Source organism: Phyllostomus hastatus, unplaced genomic scaffold (assembly GCF_019186645.2).
Source record: "Phyllostomus hastatus isolate PE091 unplaced genomic scaffold, TTU_PhHast_1.1 phas_contig_196, whole genome shotgun sequence".
Classification (NCBI taxonomy): domain Eukaryota; kingdom Metazoa; phylum Chordata; class Mammalia; order Chiroptera; family Phyllostomidae; genus Phyllostomus; species Phyllostomus hastatus.
Window position 1 is genome coordinate 14,068,237 of NW_025333709.1, and position 26,098 is coordinate 14,094,334.

At 49.6% G+C, this 26,098-nt stretch overlaps 1 protein-coding gene across 2 annotated transcripts in view; it reads right to left on the minus strand.

Moving 5' to 3' along the window:
* CCDC149 (coiled-coil domain containing 149) overlaps positions 1-25,593 on the minus strand; it is a 95,930-nt gene extending 70,337 nt beyond the window's left edge. Inside the window, exon 1 of one of the 2 annotated variants that reach the window (XM_045834496.1) lies at positions 25,333-25,593. In XM_045834496.1, coding sequence (XP_045690452.1) covers positions 25,333-25,380 — 48 coding nt within the window. In that variant the 5' untranslated portion in view covers positions 25,381-25,593. The remainder of the gene's footprint in view (positions 1-25,332) is intronic. The other variant, XM_045834497.1, reaches the window with a different exon arrangement.
* Between the last annotated feature and the right edge of the window lie 505 nt (positions 25,594-26,098).

Consider the following 26,098-nt stretch of genomic DNA (forward strand, 5'->3'; position numbering starts at 1 on the left):
GCACCTGGTAGCACTCACTCACTAGTACCCGACACTATGCCCCTCCTTGACCCATGTCATTCTTTGGCCCCTGCCAAGTGGGTGTAGAGATCCATTTCATCTTGCAGCTGCCCAAGACACGCTTGGTAGGTAAGTTTCCCTTAATGACCTCCATTAATTATCAGGCCAGAGTGGCCAGCCTCTTTCTTTGGTCTCTCTTGCCCTCTGCTTACAGAATAGATTTTCAGTCTCGGGGCCTCTCCCTACATCTGTGTGTGTTGACAATCCTGTGGTGTGAACTCTCTTGGACTATGTACACCTTGGGTAGAATTTGTTGCCAAGCTCACATGTGGAGGGGAAGGTGGTTGGGGTTCAGATCCCCCACTTTGCAGGCATGCCTCTGGATCCTGCAGTTTGATCTGATTGGTCAGGCCTGCAAAGCACACACTGGTTTTGGTCTTTTTGATGTGGGGTTTGTTTTCACCTTGTCTAACACAATATAGTTTGGCAGGTTGCTACCAGACGCACACATGGGTTTAGACTCAGCCAAGGCAGCTGGCATCAGCATCACATTAGTGGGTGGCTGGGTCACACGGCCACCCACCCGCACCCTAAAGAGCTGAGCCAAGCAGGGCAAACCACAGAAAAATGTCCCACTTTCTGGTCACTCAAGTAGGATCAAGGGACACACACTCAGTTCTCCTTATGCCTTTGTTTTCACTCCCTAGTCAAGGTGTAATTCTGCTCGTCAAATGCATGTGTGGTGTAGGGGCCAGGGGTATTTGCTCTCCTTTCTAACCCCAGAAAAGGGGGGGAGGGTTGGCTTGTTTTCCAAAGAAAGGAAGAAGAAAACAAGTTAGTATTTTTTTGAATGTCTACAATGTGCCCAAAACGATAATAACGAGAAGACCTTTATTTGATTATAGCAGTGAATGAGGCAGCCACTAACTATGCAGTGAACATTACTACTTTCCAAATGGTGCTAAATGCCCCCTTTGAAACATATTTAATCCACAGGGCTGCCCCGAGAAACAGGTTGTATGGTCAGCCCCATTTTCGAGACGAGGACGCTGACGCTCAAAGAGGTCAATTTATCCCTCATCGCAAAGGTAATCCGAGACAGAGTCGGATGGTTCTCTGCGTCTACCCATCAGGATCGTTGCATGATGAGCAACAGCAACGGACTCTCTAACGAGGGAATGAATGTACTGGAAGGATGGTAGCACTCATGGAATTGGCAGGAGGGCAGAGAAGTAAACTCAGAAACAGGCAGGCAGCAAGGGGGCTCCGGAGGCTGAGGTAGGACCAGGGACCACCAGGTCTCAGTGAGGAAAGCCAGGTCAGGGTCCACCCAACGGGGCAGAGCTGAACTCACAGTGTGCTGGTCTTTCCGTCTCTGCGCTCCAGGGCGTCTGCAGCTGGCCTACGGCAGGTCAGCGCCACCCTGTGCCCTGGGGGAGGACAAGCCAACCAGATCGTGTCCCTTCGAGCTGCCCCTCCAGACTGCATCCCATCCCGCGGTGCCACCTCCCGGAGGAGGTGCCGTTGAGAAGGAGAAATGAGTGCTGGGAAGTGAGAAAACAGGGGGCGTTCGCCACAGTCGCCGAGGCAGACCCGCTCTATGGAGCTTCTTTCTCAACCTTGTTCCCCTTCTCGTGAACCAAGAAAGGTTGAAAAAGAAACAGCGGGTATTTAATAATAATCCTTTTTATTTTAATTAGTTTCGGAGTCTCTATTAATCATACACAGAAACACAGAGACAGGGGCGGAGTTTCCGCGGCCGCCGTGGGGTGGGCACCTACCCGCTGCAGAGGGGGAAAGGCCGCACACCAAGTAGACTGGGCAATCGGTGAAATTCAAATGGAACGAACTCAATAACACGCGCCCGGTTTTTGGCGTGTATACTAGATATCATGAAATATTTTTATTGTCCTTTCAAAAACAGCTCTCTTTTGAATTGCATTCCAATTACGTTTTTAAAGCAGAGCTCATAACTCATTTGTCGACGTTAATTCATGCCCGCCCACAAACACCATGAAGGTAGCCTTGTGCTTATCACCTTGGGAAGCGGAACCCACAGTTTTCACTACCGAGTGGCTTTTATCTACCCGTTTACTGTTATCTGCAATAAAGCAAGTCATAATTGCTACAAGGAAGATCATAATAATTAAACGACTATCTGACATACTACATTACTATCTGGATGGCTTTACAACCAGATAACTGCTGAGGGAGACGGAGGTAGTGGGGTGGCAGGGAGGGACCTCTCCGCCGGGGGACCTCTCCGTCATACAGGGGCTGGGGGTCCTTGGAGACTGGCACTGATGCGATCAGACTTGCCCTCACTCACCGCTGCACGAACACGGCCTGTTAATCCACAAGGCTTCTCAGTGTCATGATAAACGCATGACGCTCAAGCCCAGGAATGATTTAGAAACTTCTCAACTACAGACTCACTCTTAGAGGTATTTCCTCCTCTGACCCCCCTTAACTTCCCAGTCTCTTACTGCCCTCTCTCTCCTTCCCCTCCCTCCTCCAGCCAGGAAAACCTCCTTCCCCACCCAATAAGCAGCTCCAGGTAAACAGGACTCAACAATCGACGTAACTTCTCCAACCTCAAATAAGCCACTCCCCCCATTCCCGGAACCCCTGCTTGGACCTGCCCGGTGATCTCTGGTCGGGGCCATCTCAGCATCCTCCTTTTGTCTCCCTCCCTGTCTAGTCCAGGTGCCAGTCTCTCTGAAAGCCATCAATTAGGTCCTGCCACTCTTCTTTAAAAATGTTTCTAGGCATTTTTGGAGGCTGGTAAACAAGAGCCCTTCACAGGGGAAAAATGGGGACAACTGTAATTGAACAATTAAAAAAAAAAGCCCTTCAATACATTCCTGCAGCCCACCTCTCGGACTTCCCCTGCCCACTGTGTCACCGTCAGTCCCTCCTACAGGTACCCCATACTCAATCTCCTCCCCTCTCTCTTTCTCGTCCTGTCCTGGACCCAGCTCCCAAGTCCTTGCTGGAGAGCCCCCTGCCATCCTTGGGGCCGAGTAAGAACTGGCTCCCGGTGGCCACGAGGCATTCTGGCTACACCTTGGTCAGCGTGCCACACCCTGCAGCGCTGCCCCCCGCCCACCTGTCTATCTCCCCACTGCCAAGGCCTCTTTGCCACCAGGGTCATTCGCCTCTGCATCTCCAGAGCAAGCACAGCTCCTGCCCCAGAGTGCGCGCTCAGTCAATATCTGAGAAGTCAACAAATTTCAGTTTTCACTAAGCTGAAAAGTATGTATATATACCTATTATATTAAAATTCACTTATATATCTGTAATGCACAGGGTCCGGCAGAAGTAATGCCTGCTTGAGTGTGGCTGGTAGAGGTAATAATATGGGTGTAATAACTTAGAGTTTTAATTCGAACATTTCCCCTAAAATGTCATACGGTGTGCTTCAGCGTGATACTGTTATGTTACAGAATTACACGCTTGTGGTTTTGTAATAAAGGATTTTGTAATAAAAAAGAGGCATTATTTGTGCCGGACCCATCCATTTATTAAGCCCCAATCTCTAAAGCCCATTGTAGCATCACGTTTACAAGAAAAACGTCCAGTGACATAAACTCCATGCGTACGGAGAAGCGCTCATCTTTATCGCTTAGAATGAGCACTTCCTTATGTCACACGGCCACATCCTCAGTTCACCACCTTCATCTCCTGAAGTCTTACAGATTCCCCACGCTAGGTAGGCAGACAACGACCGTCGCTTGGAGATACATGTACGAGTATATCTAACCTGGCCAGGCTGAGCTGAAGCATCTGCAGCATAAAGAGCCACGTGGCACCAACCACATGCTACTGTGCCGGGCGCTGAAGTCCCCGCCCCACGGCAATGCCGGCCTCGCAACGCAACCCACCCTGTGGGCCTCTCCTGTGCGTGCCCAGACCTCAGTCTCCGGCTGTACACCTTCCTGAGTATTTCCACGACCCCAGCCTGAGCCTGGGCTCACCTCTAATTTTCAGTTAACACTTCAGCAATTTCAAGTTGGTAACCTAATGACTCTAATGCCATTCTCTAAGATCATTTTTTTTTCATAATCTATCTTCCTCGGAGTCATCTTGGTGGTTTCCCCTCTCCAGTATTCCTTTTGACAGGCAAACTTTGATTATTTGAATGCCCCAGGGGATGTGCTGAATTTTAAGTGAGATTTCAGGTAATTGGAAGAGTGTATAATGTGAACTACGGTAGCTGGCGGGTATGTGGACCCACTGACAGCCTTGGTTAGCTGGAGTTCTGAGTGAGGCAGGTTTGTCGGAATATCTATTTCAATCCTTTCACTCCTGTTATTGCTCTTTCCTCCCTCTCCCCACCTTCCCAGTCCCTACGCTCTGCAAAGAGTGGCCCCTGCTCTTTGCAGGCCTCTAATACAAGGAGGAAGCATGAGAAGGAAAGGCTGGCTTTCCTTCTGGTTGGCCATGGACAGGCTAGGAACCCCCACCAGATGTGCTGACGAGAGTATGTTTTTCAGACATCGTCGCCACCTAGGATGAATTTGCAGCCTTCCCACTGCTAGGCTGATCCGACCTGGCCGCGGGCCGAGATCCTGGCGGTGGGGTGTGCGGTTCTGGTTTCTTTTGGGATGGAACACTGAAGTCACCCGGGCCCCCGAGGCTCTCCCTTCTCCAGGTTGCCGGGGGCCTGGGATACACTGTATCCAGGGGACAGCTCACATCACCAGTTCTCACATATGCCATGACGTTATATAAGTCACACGTGGCATGTAATGATAGGTTCTCTGATTACTTCATTACACGATATTCCAATTCAGTTGCAGAGGGCTTTTCTTGGGGGCTGGGGCACAGTAAAAAGCCAGCATGGCATGGACAACTTTTGGTCAAACTGTCTTTAAAAACTGTCAAAATACTGTGGTTCATTTTTCCCTTGTCCCAAAAAGAAATAAAAAAAGTCCCCTAACACCCTCACTATCACTGAGCTACAGCACCCTCTTGCATATCTGTCAGCTCTTAACCCGTCTCGTCTGCCCCAAACACCACGTGGCAGAGGGTGCCCGGAGCAGTGTCTGCCCTCTCTCAATGAGGTCCTGAGGGGCTTAAGGGGAGGCATCTGCAAAACTAGAATTGAGTCCTGGACCGTCCCTTAACAAAAGGTATTCAGGAGATAGAGGCAAAGGAGTCATTAACAGAAGCAACGTGGCACCCGGGATTTAGAGCGAAACACGGGTTTCACCGCCATCGCCTACCACTGGCCATGAGAAAGCCCCTCACCCTCTCCGTGCTTCAGTTTGCTCTGCTACGAATGATGATACGAACAACCATCATCATTTGGAGGCTCCTCGGTGCCCAAAGGTGACTTAGCATTTCGCACATACAAATCCTAAGTCCTCATCACAACCACAAAAGGTAAACATTATTATTTCCTTCTACTGATCAAGAAACTAAGGTTCCAAGAGCTTAAAGAAAATTGCGCAGTTTGTAAGGACGAGGTGGGAATTGAACCCAGGCCTGTCCCATGCTCTTCCTGCCAGTGTCCTGCCTCTCTCAGAGAAGAGAAAGAAAGCAATCTCTATTCCTAAGTGTGCTAGCAGACCCTGCCTTCCTGGAAAATGGTATCTCCCTGGGGGAAAAAGTGTCATGAAAGGGCCAGAGTGCTCAAGACGAGGATCAACCTGAAGATGAGATGCAGCCTTTGTGGGAATACTCGCTGGCTCCCCTCGCTGAGATGCTCGAGTCAGGTGCAGATACTCTACAACAAGGAGGTGCTCCTTCCCAGTCCGCCCCTAAAGGCACTCATCTGCAGACTAGAGATCTTGAAATCAGCCATGCAAATCCATCACCACTTTAATTACCCAAGTAAATAGAGCTCTTACCGCCATAGGCCAAGATTCTAATCAATCGCGATCATTACGGCTCCCCCAGTGGTTCTCTCTGGATGAGAACCGAGAGTCGTCACTAAAGAGCCGCTTGGGCCCAAACTTCCACCTGCAGGAAGGAGGTCTCCCCAGCCGAAGCTGGTGGCTGGGGGCTGTTTTTTCCCCCCTCTCCGCACCTCGCTCACATTTTTCCGAGCACCGTTAATTTGCTCCTTCATTTCAGCTTCGTCATTCTTGTTCCCTCCCACCAACTCCAGGCAATACTGATTAGTGAGACATTTTCCTCAAGGAGAACTGTCAGGTCAGAAGTCAGCCCCACAGCAAAAAGTTAGGTGGAGATTCACTCCAGACGGTGGGTGGGTGGGCAATCCTGGTGATCCTAGTCACTGGAGATTTTGGAGGACAGATTAAATTGTAAACAACTTCTTAAGGCAGGGACTCCATTCCAGGTCTGTCTCTCTGACTGATAAGTGCAAATGAGTTGATTGCGTTAGCAAAGGCTCCCCTGGGGGCCTGAGTTAATTATGGCTTTTAAAGAACATGGCAACGTTCTCATTGGCTACACATCACCAATGGACCACGAGGCAATTTGGGCATAATTTTACTCGCTTTCCTTAACAATGTGTTCACAACGACCAGGACCTCCATCATCACCGTTCATCAGGAGAGCATTTAAAAGACAATGAAATGTTGCTCCATTTTACTCTCCTCCAAGGACGAATTCAGACTTGACACTCGAAAATTCTGTGGAGAAGGGCACACAGATATCCCCGATGCCAGTAATGTCCGGGTTCGGGCATTTCTCATTCAGTAAAGAAAATGCAGGAATACTCAAAGGTCCCTATGGAGAGAACAGCATCGAGATGATGCGGGAAATATGGGACCAGGCTGACCCTCCAAAAGGAGATGAAATTTCAGAGGCGGAGAGACCTAAAGGGATATGGAGGGCAATGGGGATCCCCAGTAGAACCCTAAGCTTAGGGGCCTAACTTCCCTGCACTCCAGCCCCTGCCCCACCACAAGCTCCGTGTCCTGGAGCAAGTCACTCCACCTCCCACTGAGCCCAAGCTCCCTGATCTGCAAAACGATGACCATGATTCTATCGACTTCACAGGGTTTGTGAGAAGAGTAAAGGAGATAATCAAACAAGGTATCTAGCCCAGCAACTGGCATGTGGCTGGCATGGACTAAGAGGTATCGATCATCATCACCCTCACCCACAGTCGTCATCCACCTAGATTCATCAGGACCGGTTGCTGTCCACTGTGCATGGGAGGGCACAAGAGCTAAAGCAGTTACAAGTCCTGCTTGGGAAAGCCCGCCAAGACTGCTGGGCCCAGAACCCAGATGTGACCACAGAAGCATCACTGGAAGCACAGATAGCAGACTCCTCTGCCATTCACTGAGCCCCGGGCACTGCTGAGGGCACTGGACTCATTTGACCCTGGCAGTGAGACCCTATGAGGTGGGTCCTACGACCGTCCCTACACACACATGAGGTGCTGGAAGTGGAAGTGTCCTATGGGACTTCCAGGAAGTTTCCTTAAGGGAAGGGCACGCTATTTTTCATGGCTTCCTCCCTCCAGCAATATATTGGTCCATAAAATGAAAGCCTCACTCTTGGAATGTGGTGGTCATCCAGAGAAAACTGAGGGTGCCTGGGTCCTCCATAAACCGTGAGCTGCCGTCTTGGCCCCACGCTGCTGGCGTCCCAAGTTACTGCTCCTGAGAGAGAAATACAGATAATTCTATCCTATATAAACCACCGTTGTTTTGGGTGCTACATTAAAATTAATCCTAACTAATATACCAACATGCCCGAACTGATACTGAGGAAATCTGGCACCTTACAATGCAAGGTATGTAACTGAGTTCATGTTAGAGCCCCATGTCACCGCTGACAAGCGACATTGGATACCTAAGGACTATGTCAAGGTATTAAATAGAGTGTAAAGGAGAGAATATCTTCATTCTAGCTCCATAATTCAAAATACATACTTCCTAAAAATGAGCATTTGACTGTATCAGGTTGGTTGGTTTGCTCATCCATCCATCCATCCATCCATCCATCCATCCATCCATCCAGTGAGGCTGTGGTAGGTGGAGTGGAGAAAACACAGGCTTTGGGATCAGAAAAGCCGACGGTTCAAATCCAGCTCTCCCATTACTCACGCAGTCCATCAGGTTCACTCGCCATCTCCTAGCCTTCCTGACCATGGCTATAACACAGTACTAACTCTAGCTGCCTCCCAAGGCAATTGCGAGAACCAATGAAATTGCATATATAAAGCATCCAGCACAGGACTCAGCACATTAAAAAGGGCTCAATAAAATGTTTCCTTTTTCTTTCAAGTACGTGCCTACACGGAATACTATATGAAAAATGCTTCACCTTGTGCCTGGCACACAACAAGTGCTTAATAACTGGAAACAGTAAAAGAAAAACTTCACTGCGATCAGGAACAATAACAACACTAAGAGTAGTGGCAGCAATCGGAATAGTGTTGTAGTAAGGATAGTGGTAGTAAACTAACCAAAAGCTGAACCTAGAGAGGGTGAAATCGGGGCAGGTTCCCAAACATGCGTGGTGATCGCCTGCATGACCCCGACTTCCCTGCTCAGCAGTGGGTGGGAGCGTGTCTCTGGGAGACGTGTGGGGTACTCCTCTTCATCAGTGCCTGCACTTCACGAAGGATTCCAGGAACCAAAACGGCCACTTTCCTGGCTCTGCAATGTTGTCTAAAAGGAATGCCACTCTAAACCCTGGTGTTTAAATTGTCTGATGAATTTCTCTCCTCTTTTAAAAATGAATTTTTAGCCCTGGCTGGCATAGCTCAGTGGATTGAGCGCGGGCTTCAAACCAAACTGTCGCAGGTTCGATCCCCAGCCAGGGTACATGCCTGGGTTGCAGGCCATAACCCCCAGCAACCGCACATTGATGTTTCTCTCTCTCTCTCTCTATCTCTATTTCCCTCCCTTCCCTCTCTAAAAATAAAAAAAAAATTTTTAAAGATAAAAAAATTCTTCCTATAAAAAAATGAATTTTTAAATTCATTTTCAAGAGTGAAGAGGAAAGGAGAGAGAGAAACATTGCTTTGTTTGTTCTTATGCATCCATTGGTTGGTTCTTATATGTGCCCTGACCAGGGATCAAACCCACAACCTGGTCATATCGGGATGATGCTCTAACCAACTGAGCTACCTGGCCAGGGCCTAAAAATAATTAAAAAAAAAAAAAGAATTTAAGTGGAATTAGAAGTTGCTCTCCTGTAAAAACTCTGTACCACGTGCTAGGGTGTGAGATGCCCTTTCAAGCATACAGAGTGGTTAGCAGGATGGTCAGTACGACATACCTGTACTCAAAAAAGCAAGTGAACCAGGGAAGGCACAAGCAGGAGTTGCAAAGAAACCACAGGAAAACCTCCAAGTCACTGACCCTGCAGCCTGTTCCACAGCTAAATACAACCCCGATCAGACATCCGGGCTTTCTGGTTGTGGGGGACAATGCTATCCGTACTTCTGAGACATAAACTCAAAGTCCAACAAATGTCTGGAGAGTCAATACCATGGAATCCTCTGCTCCCACTGTGACCGATGATTATGAGGATAATCACAATAAGTTAGTGACATGGAAGCTATTCACTACTACTGCTGAGTAGGAGAAAGAACAAGTTATAAAGCCAGTATGCACTGACAGAAGTTGGAATAATGGCTCCCTGGGGGAGGGGGTGCCTGGGAGAGGCCATACAGAACCTTCTGGGGAGCTGTGGGTGTCTGTGCCTGGATCTGGATGGTGGTCACACGGGTGCGTGTCCACGTGAGAGCTCATTGAGCATTCACTGCGTGCCTTCCCTGTGTGTACTTAGTCTCCATACCAATGAAAAAATGAAACAGCATACAATATAACCTTAGTTTTAGGAATAAAGGCATGGGGGAAATGTCTGGGGATTATGCATGAAAATGTTAATAGCAGTCAGCTCTGTGTACTGATATAATTTTTTAATGTATCTGTATTTTCTAAATTTAGGGGATGTGGTGAATTCATATCAGTGAGATATGTAAAGTTAACTCCATCCGACCCAAGGCTTCATCATCTCCAGGCAACGCCTTTGGCCACTCACTTTTCTTCCCAAACCTCTCCTCGTGCAGACTCAGTCCATCACAGGCAGCCCCCACCCCCACCCCCACCAGCTGCCTAAGGAAGCTCTTTGCTGGGGGTGAAGCAGGAGCGGGAGGAGCGGTGAGCCTTGGCATTGTTAGACTCTCTCACAAAGGGGCTGGGTCACCGGGGTTGGCCCAGGACAGCAGACACGGTGTCCTGACCATCCCTCAAGACATGGTCACATCCGCAGGTCTCCTGACATTGCTTCTGTTCAACTTCTAGCCCATATCGAAGTCTGGGCAGGAACCTGGAACCAGACCCCAAAAGTCTCTGTCTTGGCTCAAGTTCTTGGGTTTAGAGCTGGTCAGCTGATGTGAGCGGGCAGAGTGTCTGCACCCAGGGCTCCCGGGGGAAACACGTCTGCCTTGAAGTTACAAGGCCGAGCTCCGTATACCTGCGTCTTGCTGAGTGACCATAAAGAAGGGCTTAGAATTTCCATATCTTTGGCTATTCAAGGAAGGCCTACCTGCTGCTCATCCTAGCTGGCAAGGTGCCGATGAGGACCAGATTAGGGAATAGAGAGGAAGGTGGCAAAATCCTATTGGACTTTCCACTCCAACATTTAGCAAAGTGCCTGGGACACAGCAAACCCTCTTCCATGTCAGGACAAGAAAGACAAACGTAAGGAGTTATTTTTAGTGTTTCTCATAAAGAGAAGATGACCATAGGAACCAAAGAAATTACACCATTTATTTGCATGAGTGTCAGCGATGGGGGGCACCGAGGTGGTGGTAACCTCGGAGCAAGCTTAGATTGTAGTCCAGCACAGAGTTCGAGGCTGGCATGTGTCCAGACCACCTGTAATACAGGTCAGAGCCCATTATAGAAAGCAGCTCTTTACAACTAAGCGATTTCCCAGCCGCCGCTTCTGCCTCTTTCCAAGCAACGTATCTGATTCAATACAATTCCAGTTTGGAAGAAAGGAAAGAAAAGAAAAAGGGGGAGAGAGAGGGAGGAAGGACCTGCCCTCTAGTAAATTCATAAACCTCTTAGGGCTTATTAAAAGGAGCTCTAACTGATTATCTTTAAAAGATCACAGTCTTTTGAAACTCAGAAGGTCTGTCAGAAAGATGTAAAAGAACTTTAGAGGAAGAAATGGAGGAGAGTAGTGTTCTGCCTAAAAAAAAAAAAGAATGTTCTTATTTTAATGCAATAGTTTTTCAACTCAAGTGTTAACTGAGGACCCAATAGGTTTGTCCTCTCTTTTAAATTTGTTCACTACACACAGGACTTTGCACTGGGCACAGTGGGAGACTCACAAATGAATCAGCCCATTCCTGCTGGGAGCAATTCCTGGCTGGAGGCAAAGCAAGAACATAAATAATTCTGACATAAGGTAGCCAGGGAGATGCCAGTCACGGAAGCGTGCTTAGATGCTATGGGGTCGCAGAAGGCAAGGGAGCATTCAGTTGGGGGGCAAGGCGGTCATGGCCAAGGCTTGAAAGAGGAGTGAGGAGAAGTGAGAGAACAAGTGTTCTAAGCAGAGGGCATAGCCTGAGCCAAGGCCAAGTGTGTGAAAACCCGAAGAGGTTCTGTTTGCTGGGAGCACAGGAAGTTCGAAAAAGAGAAACACAAAACAAGGCTGAACGTTGGTTCAGATGAAAGGAAGAAAGTCTTTCCATGACAACAGAGTCTGAACCAAGTGAGAGCCAACAGGAGCCACAGAGTTTTTTGAACAAGGAAGGGGCAGGACCAGAGTTTTGTGGGTGGGACGGAAAGGAGATGCAGGAGGCAAGAAGGCTGCTGGAGGCACCTCCAAGAGCTCGGGGGGCAGAGGGGCTCCTGTCTGTGCTGTGTCTTTTCCTGAGGGTTGCCATCAGCTTAACAGGGGGCTTAATCAGGACTCCAGCAAAGAAGGAAAGTGGTCAGCAGATGACTGATAGCCAGAAAGGGGTACAAATGGGGAAGGTCCAGACATTTGGGAAGAAGGTTGGACTGGGGGACAGGCAGAGGGGTATGATGTCAGAAGGTGAGTAGGGGCAGTGCAGAGGGAGGCATGGGAATGAGAGGTGCTTAGGAACTGACTGAGGAGCTACCATCACACGGAAAGGTCTGGCAATGCCAGAGACTGTCGGGAAAGAAGAAAAGGTGACAGTGACCCTGACAGAACTCGCCAGGCTGGAGCAAATTAAAAAGCAAATTGGAACTGGCTAGAAGAAGGGAGTCCATCCCTGCCACCTCCAATATCGTCCTGGCCATGGGGTCTGCAGGTGGCAGAGCAAGCAGATACGTCAATCTGTGCCCCATTGATATGAATTTTCAATGGCATCATCTTGACAGCTGGCTGCTGACACATCACCTCTCTGCGGAAGCATCTCTGAAGGCCCAGGAAGGGTTTTTCCTTAAAGCCTAGGCAAGGCTAGGACCACCACCTCAGTTTTACATGGCTGACGACTGTAAAACACATCCTCACATCACCGCACCTCATCTTCACATCTTACATGAGAAACGCAAGGCAGATGTGGTTATACAGTCCAGAGGAACCGAGGGCTGGAGAAGTCAGGAGATTTGCCCAAGACCATGTGGCTACCTAGTGGCAGAGCTTGATGACGTGAGACCCATGGAAGCCCGCGCCAGGAAGCTGGCAGGGACCCCAGGTGCGGGCCAGGGCCATGGAGACACTCACTCCCAGCTCTTCGGGGGCATGACCAGCCTGGGGAGAGGCCGGAAGTGGAGCCTCCCAGCAGGTGAGTAGGGCTGGCTTCAAAGAGAATGTTGGGAATGCCTTTCCTTCCTACTTTCTCTTTACTTCCTCTTTCCCTTCCTCTTCCTTTCCACCAGTACCTGCCAAGTATCATTTCCCTGGCATTCTGCTAGACTTTGGTGGCCATCCGCCTTTTAGAGGGTCCCTCAATCTCAAGAACCCCATTACCTTGCTTTCTTATTCTACCAACGACCCCCACGCTATTTCCCAACTGAAATATACCATCTACTTCTCACCCTCTTACGGCCCGAGGAAGACAGGAAACCCAAGTGGAGGACATGACACTTGAGTGGGGCTGCCTTAAAGTGGGAGGTCACCTCTGGACATAAGCAAAGGCTTAGAGATGACTCAGGGTATGGGGTTATCTGGTAACAGTCAGGAGTTCTACTTGGGGGGACAGTGGGCATTAGGAATATGGGGCAGTTACGGGAGATGAGGAGGGAGCAGGACCCTTGGAGGACAACTGAGGGTCGGTCTGGCTTCCACTCTACAGGCTGGGAAAGGCCATCAGAGTACTTTAAGCAAAGGAGCAGTGAACCATTTTGGCACTTGGAATGACAACTCTGGTAACCACATGGAGGAAGGATCTTATAGGATGTTGCAAACATTCTGACGACAATGGATGAGAACCTGGGCCGTGGTGGGATAGTGGGAATGGTGACATGGAGCCCTTAGTGAAGGACTTGGACAAAAGCAGAAACTACGGACCTTGATGAAAATTAAATTGGTGGGTGGGGAAAACTGGGAAAGAGAATCAAAGAAGACACAGTGATGTCATTAACGTAAATGGGGTGGAAGAAGGAAAGAGAGATAGGAGAGGTGGGGGAAGGATGAATTCAGGGCAGGACACGCTGAATGCCACGTGGCTGGGGACCTGTCTGGTGGCCACCCGGAGGGATCCAGAAGCCCCGCATGTAGGGACAGGAGAGTGGAGTGTCAGAGGCTGCACAGCCAGGTGTCAAGTAGGTTGAGGCCAGAAGACAGACCTTTGGGTGCAGCCAGATAAGAGGCTGGCCTCAGGTGGTCTTGGCAAGAGCATTTTCAGGAGGAAAGACGGGGTGAAGGCAGACTCAGGGGGGCTGAGAGTGGGTGAGAGCAAGGGGACAGAAGTACAAGTACAGGTCCGGGTGGGCTTCTGTGTCCCGCTCAGGCCTCATGCCCGTCCAGCCCCTCACACATACTCTTGGCAGATCAGTTACCTTCCCAATGTATCTGGGCAACTTCTCCACCAAAAGGTACAATCGTGCCGTCAGCCTCCTCCACAACGGAGGCCACTCTCAGGACCCTACCGCCCTACACAGCTACAGGGCACTCGAGGCCTACCTAACAAGCAACACCTGCTGCCCTATACTATGCGTCACCAACCAGAGACCAGACAGTCTGGGGTTTCCCGAACAAGCTTTGCATTTCACAACCTTTGCCATCTCCCTTCCTTTGACCTAGAACACTCTTCCTTTACCTTTCTACCCGCCGAAATCCTGCCAACCTTCCTGGCCCAGGTGCCACCTCCATCAAGAACCTTCCTCCATCCTCTAGTCAAACTTAACCTTCCCCAAACCCGCACAGCGCTCATCCCAATGTGTCCTAGTAGAGTGGCCTAATCCCCATTCTCATCACCACTAGATTGTAAACCCTTTCAGAGCCTCGGTCTCACGAGGCTTTGCACATGGTAGTACTTAATATGCGTTTGGTGTGTCCAGTGGTGACCTTCTGCCCTGCTATCCTCTGACCCACTGAAATACCCCTGCGCTGTTCTTCACTCCTCCTTCATGCCAAGCAACCGACCTAACACCGAGACGGATCAATCCTGATGTCCCTATTCCCTCAGCAGTGTCTCTGGCGTTAATAAAGCTCCAGGTGCGCAGGCCCATCCATGAGTCCCTTCCCATAAATGAGGATGTGACGTCAAAGTAGGGGCCCTGCAAATGGGCCAGAAATAGGTTGGCTCTGGGGTGCTACATCAGTATCCTCGCTCGGGTCCGGCTCCTCTTGAACCATCGTATGAAGCTCGTCATTCCAGAATTCAGGTTTCCTACCCCAACCTGGGCAGTCACAGTCCAGTCCCTCAGGAGCTCACTAACTGGCGTCGGAGTTAAGATCCACGCACAGAGAAGGTGCCTTCCATTCTCAGGAAGCCCGTGAGTGCTGTGTGAGTGCTCTGGAACCTACCCTCTAATGGGCAACAGGATGGAGAGCTCAGTTCAAGCCTGGGTGATTTTGGAAGGGATGCGGGCTTCTGTTCCACCTCAAAGGACTGGGAAGGCTGGGAAGAAGTGGAAGGCCCACCTGCATGAGGTCAGGGCATGGAAATAAGGTGGAAGCCAGAATGCATGACTGATCGGGTTGGCTGAAGCAGCCAGTGTATGAGGGGAGCAGGGAGACGTAAGGCTAGAAAGGTCGAGGCCAGTTTGAGGAGGGCCTTGAATACCAGGAATGGGGAGCCATGGAAGGCTTCTGAATAAGAGAACCTGGTGCAGCGCGTTTTGTTTTTTTAAGGCGGCTCTATAGGTTAGTTGCACAGTAGGCTGGCTTGAAGGAGATCTGATAACCTGAACATAATTAACATATGCGTGGTGTTTTAACACCTGATTTTCCCAAAGCAAGTCCCATGGACAGCTTAACCATTGCTCACAGCTCTATGCCAGTTCTTCATCAGGTCAAATACTGATGCTTCTAGCTCTCATATAACACAGTAGCTTCTTAAACTTTTAGTAATCTAGTTAACATTCTATCAAGCATCATGATTTCAAAAAGTACTCTTTTCCAGTGCCTTTTAATTCAATATCTGAGTATTGTAATTTTTTTCTTCAGATGTTTTGTTTTCTCTTAATTTTGTATTTCTTAAATTAAAATGATTACATTTTGTTCTGAACATATTAAAAAACATTTCAAAGTAATTTCTTTAAAAAAAAAGATGTGTTACAATAATAGCATCAGATAATGAAAGCAGAATAGAAGAGGTGAAATAAGAATGAGGAGACTTCAAAATAAACAATCAACTGAAGGTTTGTGTTCCTGGGGCGCCAGGCACCCCTACCACGGGCATGGTGTCACCTGACGGGCGAGACACGGGCGAGACACGGGCGAGACGCAGACTCTGCGCCACTCAAAGTCCCCGGCCGTGAGGTGCCCGAAGCCCAGATTGGCCTCACTGGCGGGAAACCAGGCACTGGCTAGGAAACGTCACTCAGCCCGGTCATTTTCATTCAGGGACTAGCCAAAGTCCTCTTCTAATCTTCAGCCAATTATTTTATTCAATGTGAGGGTCAGTAAATTAATGTTTAACATAATAAGAGTAGAAACTGTCCATTTTAGAAGCACATATGCGAATTTCCCTGCACAGGAGAACATGAATCCATCCCATCCGTTAAAAATAGATGTGCTCACTTGCCCCCACGTGCTAATTTTAATAAACTTACTCGGAAATTAGTCTGCCTCTATGAAGAGAGCTGCTCATCAGAAATGTTCCCAGGAAGCACTGAGCTCGCCTCACGAGAGTTCCAGTGCTCCCAGGAAACTCAACAATGCAGAGTTCCGCACGGAACTCGGCCCCCTGGCAGCAGACTCCACCGCCCCTGACCTTCTGCTGTACCAAGCACCCCCGTTCCAGCCACCGTCAAGGGTCACCTCGGACTCATTCTATTCCACGTTCCCAATCCAGCCGGCTATGGACTCCAGGTGGGGTCATCCATTAACAGCTCTCTCACTGTCATGCCTTTTTCTCCGCTCCCACGGATGCTGCCTCCTCTTCATTCATTCGAGCATCCAAACATTCATGTATTCTACAAGGCACACTGCTGAGCGTTAAGGTCACAGATCAGTAACACATGGTCCCTACTTCCCAGGAGTTCTAGAGCTTTTAGGCCCAGGGGCAAGAAAAACAAGTCACAGGCTATTCACAAAACCATGTAATAAGTGCCATGACATAGGTACAATACGAGTATTTGACAATGTGCATGGCGACAGGAAAAAACTAGATGACTGATTTCTCACTTTAACTTGTCCTTTCCTGACTCCTGGCAAAGTTACCAAATTTGTCTTGATTTGATAAATAAAGGCTTGCGGATGATCAAGGCTCAGTGATTCTTGAATTCAGTGGAAACAAATCTATTCCAAATATTTTCATCAACTTGGACTCCAGCTAGGAGTACAGCTACCTGTCTGTCCTGCTCTTAAAGCCATGCACCCTCTCGTGCACCCTGGCTAGCCAGTTCTAAAGCCTGCTGTAGCTCCACCACTAGTTTCTATCTTTACCTGGAGCATGTCCTCAAAGGTCAGCCACTAGCCCGGCGTTCACACCATGCCCTCTTCAACCAAAGGGGAAGGGGCCAGGTCAAGTTCCACTTCTAAGAAGCTCTTTCCTATTTCAGAAAGCTGTACACACATCTAAGATATACTGTTCACTATCGTGCACTGTTTTTTTCATTTAACAATATTGTTAATGTAAGTAATACTTTGAAATATTAACTGATGCCCTATCTATCCATCTTGTCCCCGTTTCCTGTTTCTCCCTACACACTCCTGTCCCTTTTTAGAAGCCAGACGTCCTACCTTTGTGTTCCCAGCAGGGGAGTGCCCAGCAAAACACAGGGGAAACGTGATTGGTTTTTCATTTTGAAAGCCTGCTCCTTAAGACTTCGGGGCATAGAAAAGTCCTCCCAGTGGCTCTCATCCCCATGACCCCACCCACCCACCCACACACCCACAGAAGGCTACAAAAGATTTCAGAGTTGGAAAAGGGGCAAAATCGAGATGGGAGGAAGGAGAGCTTGGGTACTAGTGAGTCTCTAAGAATAAACACTGAGCTTTGCCCCGACGGCCTGGGGAGGGGAGAGCTGAGTGAGGGCCGGGGGACAGCACTGGGGGCGGGGGAGCATGGCTAGCTGTCCTGGACGCCTGGTGAGCTAAGGAACTGGAGAGACAAGGAATACCGTTTCTATAGTGATAGCTATCTTGAATATCCATCCCCCCCTCTTAAAAAAAATTAGGTTTCTGTATGTAAATTAGGGGCATAATTTACATAGAGAAAAATTCACCCTTTTTGGGTGGACTGGTTCCGGGAATTGTCACAAACCTATACAGTCTTGTAGTCATCCCCACCGTGGAGGCACAGAGGGTGTCTGTCACTCCAGAAAGTTCCCACGTGTTCCTCTGCAGTCAGTCTGCTCACCCCGTTCTCAGGCTTCGGCTAACACTGATCTGGTTTTTGTTTTTTTTGTCTTATCATAGGCATGGACTCTTACAGTAGGTCCATTTGAGCCTCTGGCTTCTTTCAGTTACCAAACGTTGTTAAGATCCACCCATCTCTGTGCACAGTCAGGAGTCCGTTCCATCTGAACACTGAGCAGCGTTCTGTCGGAGGACGTAGCCCAGTGCATCTGCTCACCGGTTAATGGACATTGGGGTTCCTTCCAGTTTTTGGCGATTATAAACAAGACAGCCATAGACATCCACATACAAGTCACGGTATGAACATGTGTCTTCATTTCTCCCAGGGAAATACCTGGGAGTAGGACTGCCAGGTTGTTCGGTTAAGTGGATATAGAATTTTATGAGAAACTGCAAAACTGTTTTCCAAAGTGGCTATACCATTTTATAATTCCCCAGCAATATGTAAGACTTCTGCCCTGGCTAGCGTAGCTCAGTGGATTGAGCGCGGGCTGTGAACCAAAGTGTCGCAGGTTCGATTCCCAATCAGGCCACATACCTGGGTTGCAGGCCACGGCCCCCAGCAACTGCACATTGATGTTTCTCTCTCTCTCTCTTTCTCCCTTCCTTCCCTCTCTAAAAATAAATAAATAAAATCTTTTAAAAATTTTAAAAAAAGAAGACTTCTGATGGCTCCCCACCCTTGCCAGACCTTCATGTATCCATGTTTGATGGGCTTGTTTTTCCATTCTGATAGGTGTGCTGTGGCATCCTTCGTTGGTTTGCATTTACATTTCCCTAGTCACTAAGGATGTTGAGTACCTGTTCATATGCTTGCTGGCTACCCAGACTTCTTCTTGAGTGTGGTTTCTGTTTAACTTTTTTGCCCATTTGGAAAATTAGGTTGTTTTCTTATTACTGAGTTGGGAGAGTTCTTTATATATGCTGAATGTAAGCTATGTATTCGGCACACATTTTCTTCCAGTCTGTGGCTTGTCTTTTCATTTTATTAACAGAGTCTTTCAAAAACCAGAAGGTTTAATTTTGATAAAGTCCAATTTATCTTTGTTTTCTGTTATCTTCTGAGTTTCTTCTGTCCAATACACCCTTCTTCTTTTTTAATCTCCCAAGTTTTGGAAGAGCACCTCAGGTAATGATTAGAACAACTCTCCCCAATTTAAGTTGGGCCTGCCCAGCTAAAAATTGCCTTCCCTGCCTCCCTTGCAGCTATCAGTGGCCACACGGCTATGCTCAGACCAACAGGATGTGAGCAGAAGTGCTATGCACAGCTCTCAAGTCAACCCTAATTAAAGAAAAGCCCCTTACTCTGATCCTTCTCTCTCTCTCCACAGCCCCCTTTCCATGGGCTGGGACAAAACCACAGTAGCAAGCCAGCTTCAACCATACAGTTGCGGACCAACCCCTAAGACATGGTGAAGTGACAAAATGAAAAAAACTTGAGTTCTTAAATGACTCATGAAGCAGGGGCATTCTCCCAGCCTGGGCCACCACACTGTGACATGAAAGGCATCTCCATATCTCCGTATCTACCTGATGTAAAACAATGTATTTGGAGTGGGGGTAGGAATCTTTGTTATGATGGCTTAGACTTGACCCTAACAAACACATCCTTCTTCCTTAGGAAGTATAAAACAATCCCAGCATCCCAGGACCCAGCCTTGTGTTGTGTGGCGCATCTCTGCAGACAAAGCACAATAGTTTCCCGGACCTTCCCTCACTCAGGAGTGCTGTGGGGCAGCAGAATACGACCTTGTCCCCACCTTGGGCAAAGCAGCGGAACTGCCTGCGCCCAGAGCAACAAAGAGGCACCACACCAACTTGTTCTTCACTCCCCTAAAGTCACATGGGTATGGCACAGACAGCCAGAGAGACAGAGAGGCCTGACAGGGGGACAAGGAGGGATGCAACAGTGACATCCAGTGACCAACAGATACCAGACTGAAATGAGAAGAATGTGGCCAACAACGATAGCCCCCGACACCATTCCCCCTGCCATTGGCTGAGTACTACTTAAGCTCCCCTAGAACTTAAATACAAGTTTAAGGAAAGGGAAAGGCATGACTCTGATCCAGATTACATTTCCATGCCCTCACAGTGCACCCATTGGTAATTGAAACTAAGGTGCTGTAGCCAAATAAAGAAGTTTTCATTTCACAAACATCTGAGTTTGTGTCCTGAGGTTCGTCGTTATTATACCAGTGGTCACTACACCCTTCACACCAGACAGAGAGCAAGGATTATTTCATTGGCTCCCCACCATTATAGCACCTATGAGTTAAGTACTCTATTATCTTAAGAAAAAGGCCCTGGCTGGCATAGCTCAGTGGACTGAGCTTGGGCTGTGAACCAAAGTGTCACAGGTTCAATTCCCAGTCAGGGTACATGCCTGGGTTGCAGGCCATGACCCCCAGCAAACGCACATTGATGTTTCTCTCTCTCTCTCTATCTCCCTCCCTTCTCTCTCTAAAAATAAATAAAATCTTTTTTAAAAAAATGGTGCAAATATGGCATAAAAATAAAAATAAAGAGGAGAAAAAGAGGCTCAGAGAAGCTGCACAGCATGGTGATTCTCTCGACACCCATTCCCCTGCTTCTGACAAACAGCCTCCAACGTCCCAGCCCACTCCCAGTCCATGTGGTCTGGGCCCGGGCCCACGCACAACTCCAGGCCTAAGACAATCATATCACTACTCTCCTGAGTGATTCCTCCCAGAGAAGTTCAAAAGTGGTGCCTCATGGGATTTTATGGACTACATAAGAGTGTCTGACTTCTCCTCTGGTCATGAACTTGAGAGGATGGGAGGCTGAGACTGAAGGCAGGTAGCAAACAGACCCAAAGATGGAGAGAAAACATCTGTTTGAGCACTGGATCCCGCTGTGCTCTAGTGGCCCCTCTCTTAGAATCATTAGTCGTGTCAGCTGTATTAGTTTGCTAAGGCTGCCACAACAAATTGCCATAAACTGGCGTCCTCAAATGACAGAAGCTCATTCTCCGACATTCTTGGGACTAGGAAGTCCAAATCAAGGTGTCAGCAGGGCCATGCTCCCTAAAATACCTCCAGATGAGGACCCTTCCTGGCCTCTTCCGGTTTCTGGCAGTGGCCGGCGATCTTGGCATATTCTTGGCTTTGAGCTGTGTAACCACCGTCCTGCCTCTGTCCCCACATAGCTTTCTTTCCTCTATGACTTCACCTTTTCTTCTTTTGGTGCATCTTTGTGTCCCAATTCCCCTCTTCTTATTACAAGAATGTGGGCCACTGCATGAGGAGCCCCCTCTAATGACCTCACCTTAACTTGATTACGTCTTCAGAGATTCTATTTCCAAATAAGGTGACTTTCATAGGTACAGGGAGGTAGGACTTGAACATATCTTTTTGGGGACACAGTTCAACCCACAACATCAGCCAATACATTCTTCCTGATCTGAAGGAATCACCTTCAGAGTTGGGTGGGTTGGGTTTTTGATCATTTGCATCAAGAAAGAGGTAGGGCCAGGAGTCACCCCCAGATCTCCATCAGCAGTCAAGACCCAGAGCTGTGCCCTTAACCACAGGGCCGGACTATACGCCTCTTCGACCCCTCTCTTCCCAAAGTCAGTGGCTGTACTGGGGGAGATGCCCAGAGTTGACTCTTCTATCTGTCTCACAGCCACTGCACACAACGCATTCAAGGCATACGAGAGTGACTGCTATCTAATTAATTCATCAATGATTGAATTAGGCATGGTTTATCATAGGCCAGTGGGCTGGGCGATGACCAGGATTTTTATCTTGGAAATAAAAAGTTATTGATTGTTCGCGCAGCTGTATTTCCAGACTTTCCCCTGATTTTGAAAGATCACCTCAGGGGGTGAGAAGAAGAACATTTCCCCCCTCCCCAGACATTTAATTTTCCAAGTAGAATACCAGCCATGCCTCTTTCGTAGGCCTGGCTGTGTTTACTCCAGGGCCTGAGAGAAGACTGTAATTTCAGCTTGTTATACTAAAAGTATGAAAATAAAACTGATCTCTGTAGAATCATTTGAAATGAAAACTGCTTCCTAGAGGCAAGCCGAGGAAGCACACTGATGGAAAGCGAGCGCAGGGCCCTGGGGGGGGGTGGGGGGGCAGGGCACCGGCGTGCGGACCGCAGGGGAGGCAGACGAGACCGGGACTTTTACAGAAGCAGATGCGTGGCAAAAAGGCCACTTGGCCCAGATCAGATGTCTGGTGGCCTCCTCCCCAGTTCCTCTGGCTGGGGGCCAAAATCATTTTGAAACACCACTGGCCACGGACTGCATTTTTCTTTAAACCCTACCCAGCTGAGAACCAGCCAATCCTCCATGCCCGGCCCAGTCCACGCCTGGCCAGCTGAACTTGAGTGGACAGGGGACTCACCTGGGTGGCTCAGCTTGTGGAAAAGGCAGATTTGGGGCTATATCCACAGGCACTTCCATGCCCCGGGTGTATTAGTTTCCCGTGGCTGCCATCACAAATTACCATAACCTGGGTGGCTTAAAACACAGAAGTTTATTCTCTCACAGCTGGGGAGGCCAGAAGTCCAAATGCAATGTGACAGCAGGGTGGGTTCCTTCTGGAGGCTCTGGGGCAGAGTGTGGCCCAGGCCTCTGCCAGCTTCTGGCAGCTGCTGGCCAGCCCTGGTCTTCCTTCCTCGGCTTGTGGCTGCCTAACTCCCATTGCTGCCTCCACCTGCATATGACCTTCCCCTGAGGGTGTCTCTGTCTTCTCATAGCCTTTCCCCTTTTGCCTCAGCTCTAGCCTCTCTTATAAGGACACCACTCAGGTTTGGGACCTACCCTAAACCTAGGATGATATCCAAACTTTAGGAGATTCTAAACTTGACCATATCTGCAAAGACCCTATTTCCCAATAAGTTCACACTCATGAGGGTGGGGGAAGGGGCGTTAGGTAGATGGATCTATGGAAGGGTGGGAGGGAGATTTCAATTCATCACAGTAGACTTGTGATGACACTCAAAATTTTGCATTTTCCCCCAAAATGCAAAGTGATCCTTTGCTCTCTTGGCTCCTAAAATCTCTGGTGCAGGTATTCTGTGGATCACACTCTGAGAAACATTTAATCCAGGTGCTGAGGATTGAGAAAGGAACAAGACATGGTCCCCTGCCTTGGAGAACCTACTGCCTGGTGGAAGATACACACCGATGAACAGATGAGTAAAATACAAAGTGTGTGCCCTGGCTGGTGTGGCTCAGTTGGTTGGAGCATTGACCCATGCCCAAAAGATTGAGTGTTTAATTCCCAGTCAGGGCACATACCTAGTTTGTGGGTTTGATCCCTGGTCCAGGCATGTATGGGAGGCAACCCACCAATGTTTCTCTCTTCCCCTTCCTCTCTCTAGAAAGCAGTGAAAAAATGTCCTCAGGTGAGGAAAAATAAAACAAAACAAAGCAAAATAAAATGCATAAAGTGTGGCCTAGTGACCACAATCTCTGAAGTCAGACAGACCGGGGTTCCAACTCTGCCCCTCAGCTGTGAGGTTCTGAGCAAGGTCCTTAGACTCTCTGAGCCCCAGTCTCCTTACCTGTAAAATAAGAAATAATTTCTCCTTTATACCACTATGAGAATGAGGCCACATAAAATGCTTAACATCAAAGATGGACACAAGAAGTAGCAATTAGCTATTGTGAGGGCAGGAAGCCTGTTGCATTCATTTCCACACCCCCTAGCTAACCCCTTGCTGTGTGCCTTCTGCATCTTGGGCCTCTAATGAATGTCTGTGGAAGGCAAGGAGGCATCACTGGAGAGACGCAGCTGGGTTAGGCAAGCTAAGCCCTGGATCGCAACTTCATTCTGCAAGCATTTTCTGAGCACCTGCCGTGTGTGGTGCTCAGTGTGGAGACCTCTGGAAGGAAGTCGAAGAAAACACACAGCCTAGCGGGGAGACCGCTTGATTACAATACAGCGCATCTCCTTCCTTTGGTTTGCCATCCTTCACACTCCGCTCTGTTGTACTAGCTTAGTATTGGTAGTGTGTGGGAAGGCCCCTCCCAAACTGTACCATATGCTCCAGGAGTCCTTTGGTGGCAGAAAGAGTTCTCTCCTCGCCAGAGTCCCAAGGACTTGGCAATGTACCTGACTCCTAACAGGCATCTGATAAGTATTTGTGGGCGTGCTGAATATGCTGCTGCTAATTCAGAGTCCAACACCCGACTAATGTGAAGAACCACCTCCAGCCTCTGGGCCTGCTGGGTATGATTCTGGATGGGCCTGGAGAAGAGATGCCCAGAGAATCTGTTCCTTAGCATAAAGCTTGAATGTTAGGGGAGATGGGGGCAGGGTGCAATAAAAATGTCTCATAATACTCTCGTAGATAGAGTTAGGAGCTTTCGACTACTAGACCAAGAGTAAAATTAAACTGCAGGAGAAGCTATGACATCTCATTCCTCCTCAGAAATGCAATGCTTTGCATACATGTTATGAGTCTGCCCTGGAGGCCCAGAAACATGTGGGGAAGAGAAAGTCATCGCAGGGTTTCCCTTCTGACTCCCCACAAGGGAAGGAACAGAGCAAACCGTTACACTCTGTGTGTGTGCTCAGGATTAAAGGGACAGAAGCCCCACGTGGGCCTTGGGGATGGAAGGTAATTCTCAGAGGGGAAAGAAAGGAGAATTTCTGGTGGGTGGTCAGCTTGGCTGGGTGACGTAGGTAACTGCCCTCGCAAATGGCAGTAAGCCAGGCAACTTACCTGGGAGAAGGGCACGTGGGCAAACCCCCCCACCTGGAGGAGTCAGGCAGTCCCTCCCAAGACAAGAGCTCTCGGGGTGGACTGAAGAGGAAACAGCTCGGGGGTCCAACACTACGGACCCAGGGGTGTTTACGACCAAATTGGAGGGCATGGTGTTCTCTGCTTCCACAAATCGAATGAATTTGCACCTGTGTTTCATTTAATGGGCCGACAGCACACACGAGTTGTTTAATTGTGAATGAATGAAGGCCCGGGAGGAGCCTGAACTCCCCCACCCAAACCTCTGCTGCGCTGCAGGTATAACAACGCTCCGCCCGGGAGTTACCCCAGGGCCCGGATTTCCCCCTGGCACCACCTTTCCGCTTCAGCACTGGGCGTCCAATCGCTTGGCTCCTAAACAGTGGTGACTAGGAGGCAGGTGGGGCTTGGCTCCAACGCCTCCCGGATCCCGGGCTTCTCTCTCTCTCCAATCCAGGGCCAAGCTCTGCCGCAGGGAAGGCCCCTCCCCAACGGCTGTCACCAGATGGCGTGGAAGAAAGTGGCACCGGGATAGACCGGGAAGTGCGGGAGGAACAGCGCACCTGGCAGGTCGCGCGGGGCTAGGCTGCCGTGGCCACCGGGTGCGCGTCCCCCTCCCGCGCGTCCCTGCCCCGGCTCGGCCACCCGGGGAGCGGGGCCCGGGGCTGGCGGGCGCTCGGTCCGGTGCATCCCGCCTGGCCGGCGCCTTGGCCTCACCTCGCTCACCAGCCCCTGCCAGTCGCTCTCGGTCCTGTCGCCGTTCATGGCCTCCTCCTGCAAGCGCGGGCGGGCGGCAGGGACACCACCCTCCTCCGCCTCCGCCTCCTGCTGCGTGGCCGCCGTGGCAGCCACCCGGCCCCGCCAGGGCCTGGAGCCTCCGAGCCGCCGCCGCTCCACCGCCTCCCGCAGCCGCCCGCGCTGTCGCCTCCACGTCAGCCTCGGGAGGAAGGGGAGGAGGAGCCGCGGCCCGGGCCCGCAGCCACAGCCCCGCCGGCCTGGCCTCCCCACCCCCACCCCCACCCTCCGCGCAGCCCCGGGCTTCGACGACCGCCCTGGCCCCCGCCCAGACTCGTAGGGAAGGGGCGGCGGGTCTCAGCCCGGAGGTGACCCCTGACCCCAGCGTTGCAGCTCTGCAGGACCGGAGGCAGGCAGGGCGGGCACCTGTGTCGTCCCCCCCCCGCCCCCCCCGCCCCCCCCCCGCAAGAAGCCTGTATCCCCAAATCCAGCCCTTTCCTGACCGCCATCAGGTCTCGGACCAGCAGACGGGAAGCCCCACTGGGGCCTGGCACGGGGCAGGTGCTCTGCGCAGAGCTGTTGAACACCTGAATAAAGGAACCACGTGTTAGACATTTAACATCGTTTTTCCAGCTACTAAGGTTTATGTATATTTATTTCTTAAATGATCAACTGTCCAAACAAAAAGAATGGAAACAATTACAAATAAAATGTTACTGAATTCTAAGCAGGTCCAACAGCTGAGTGC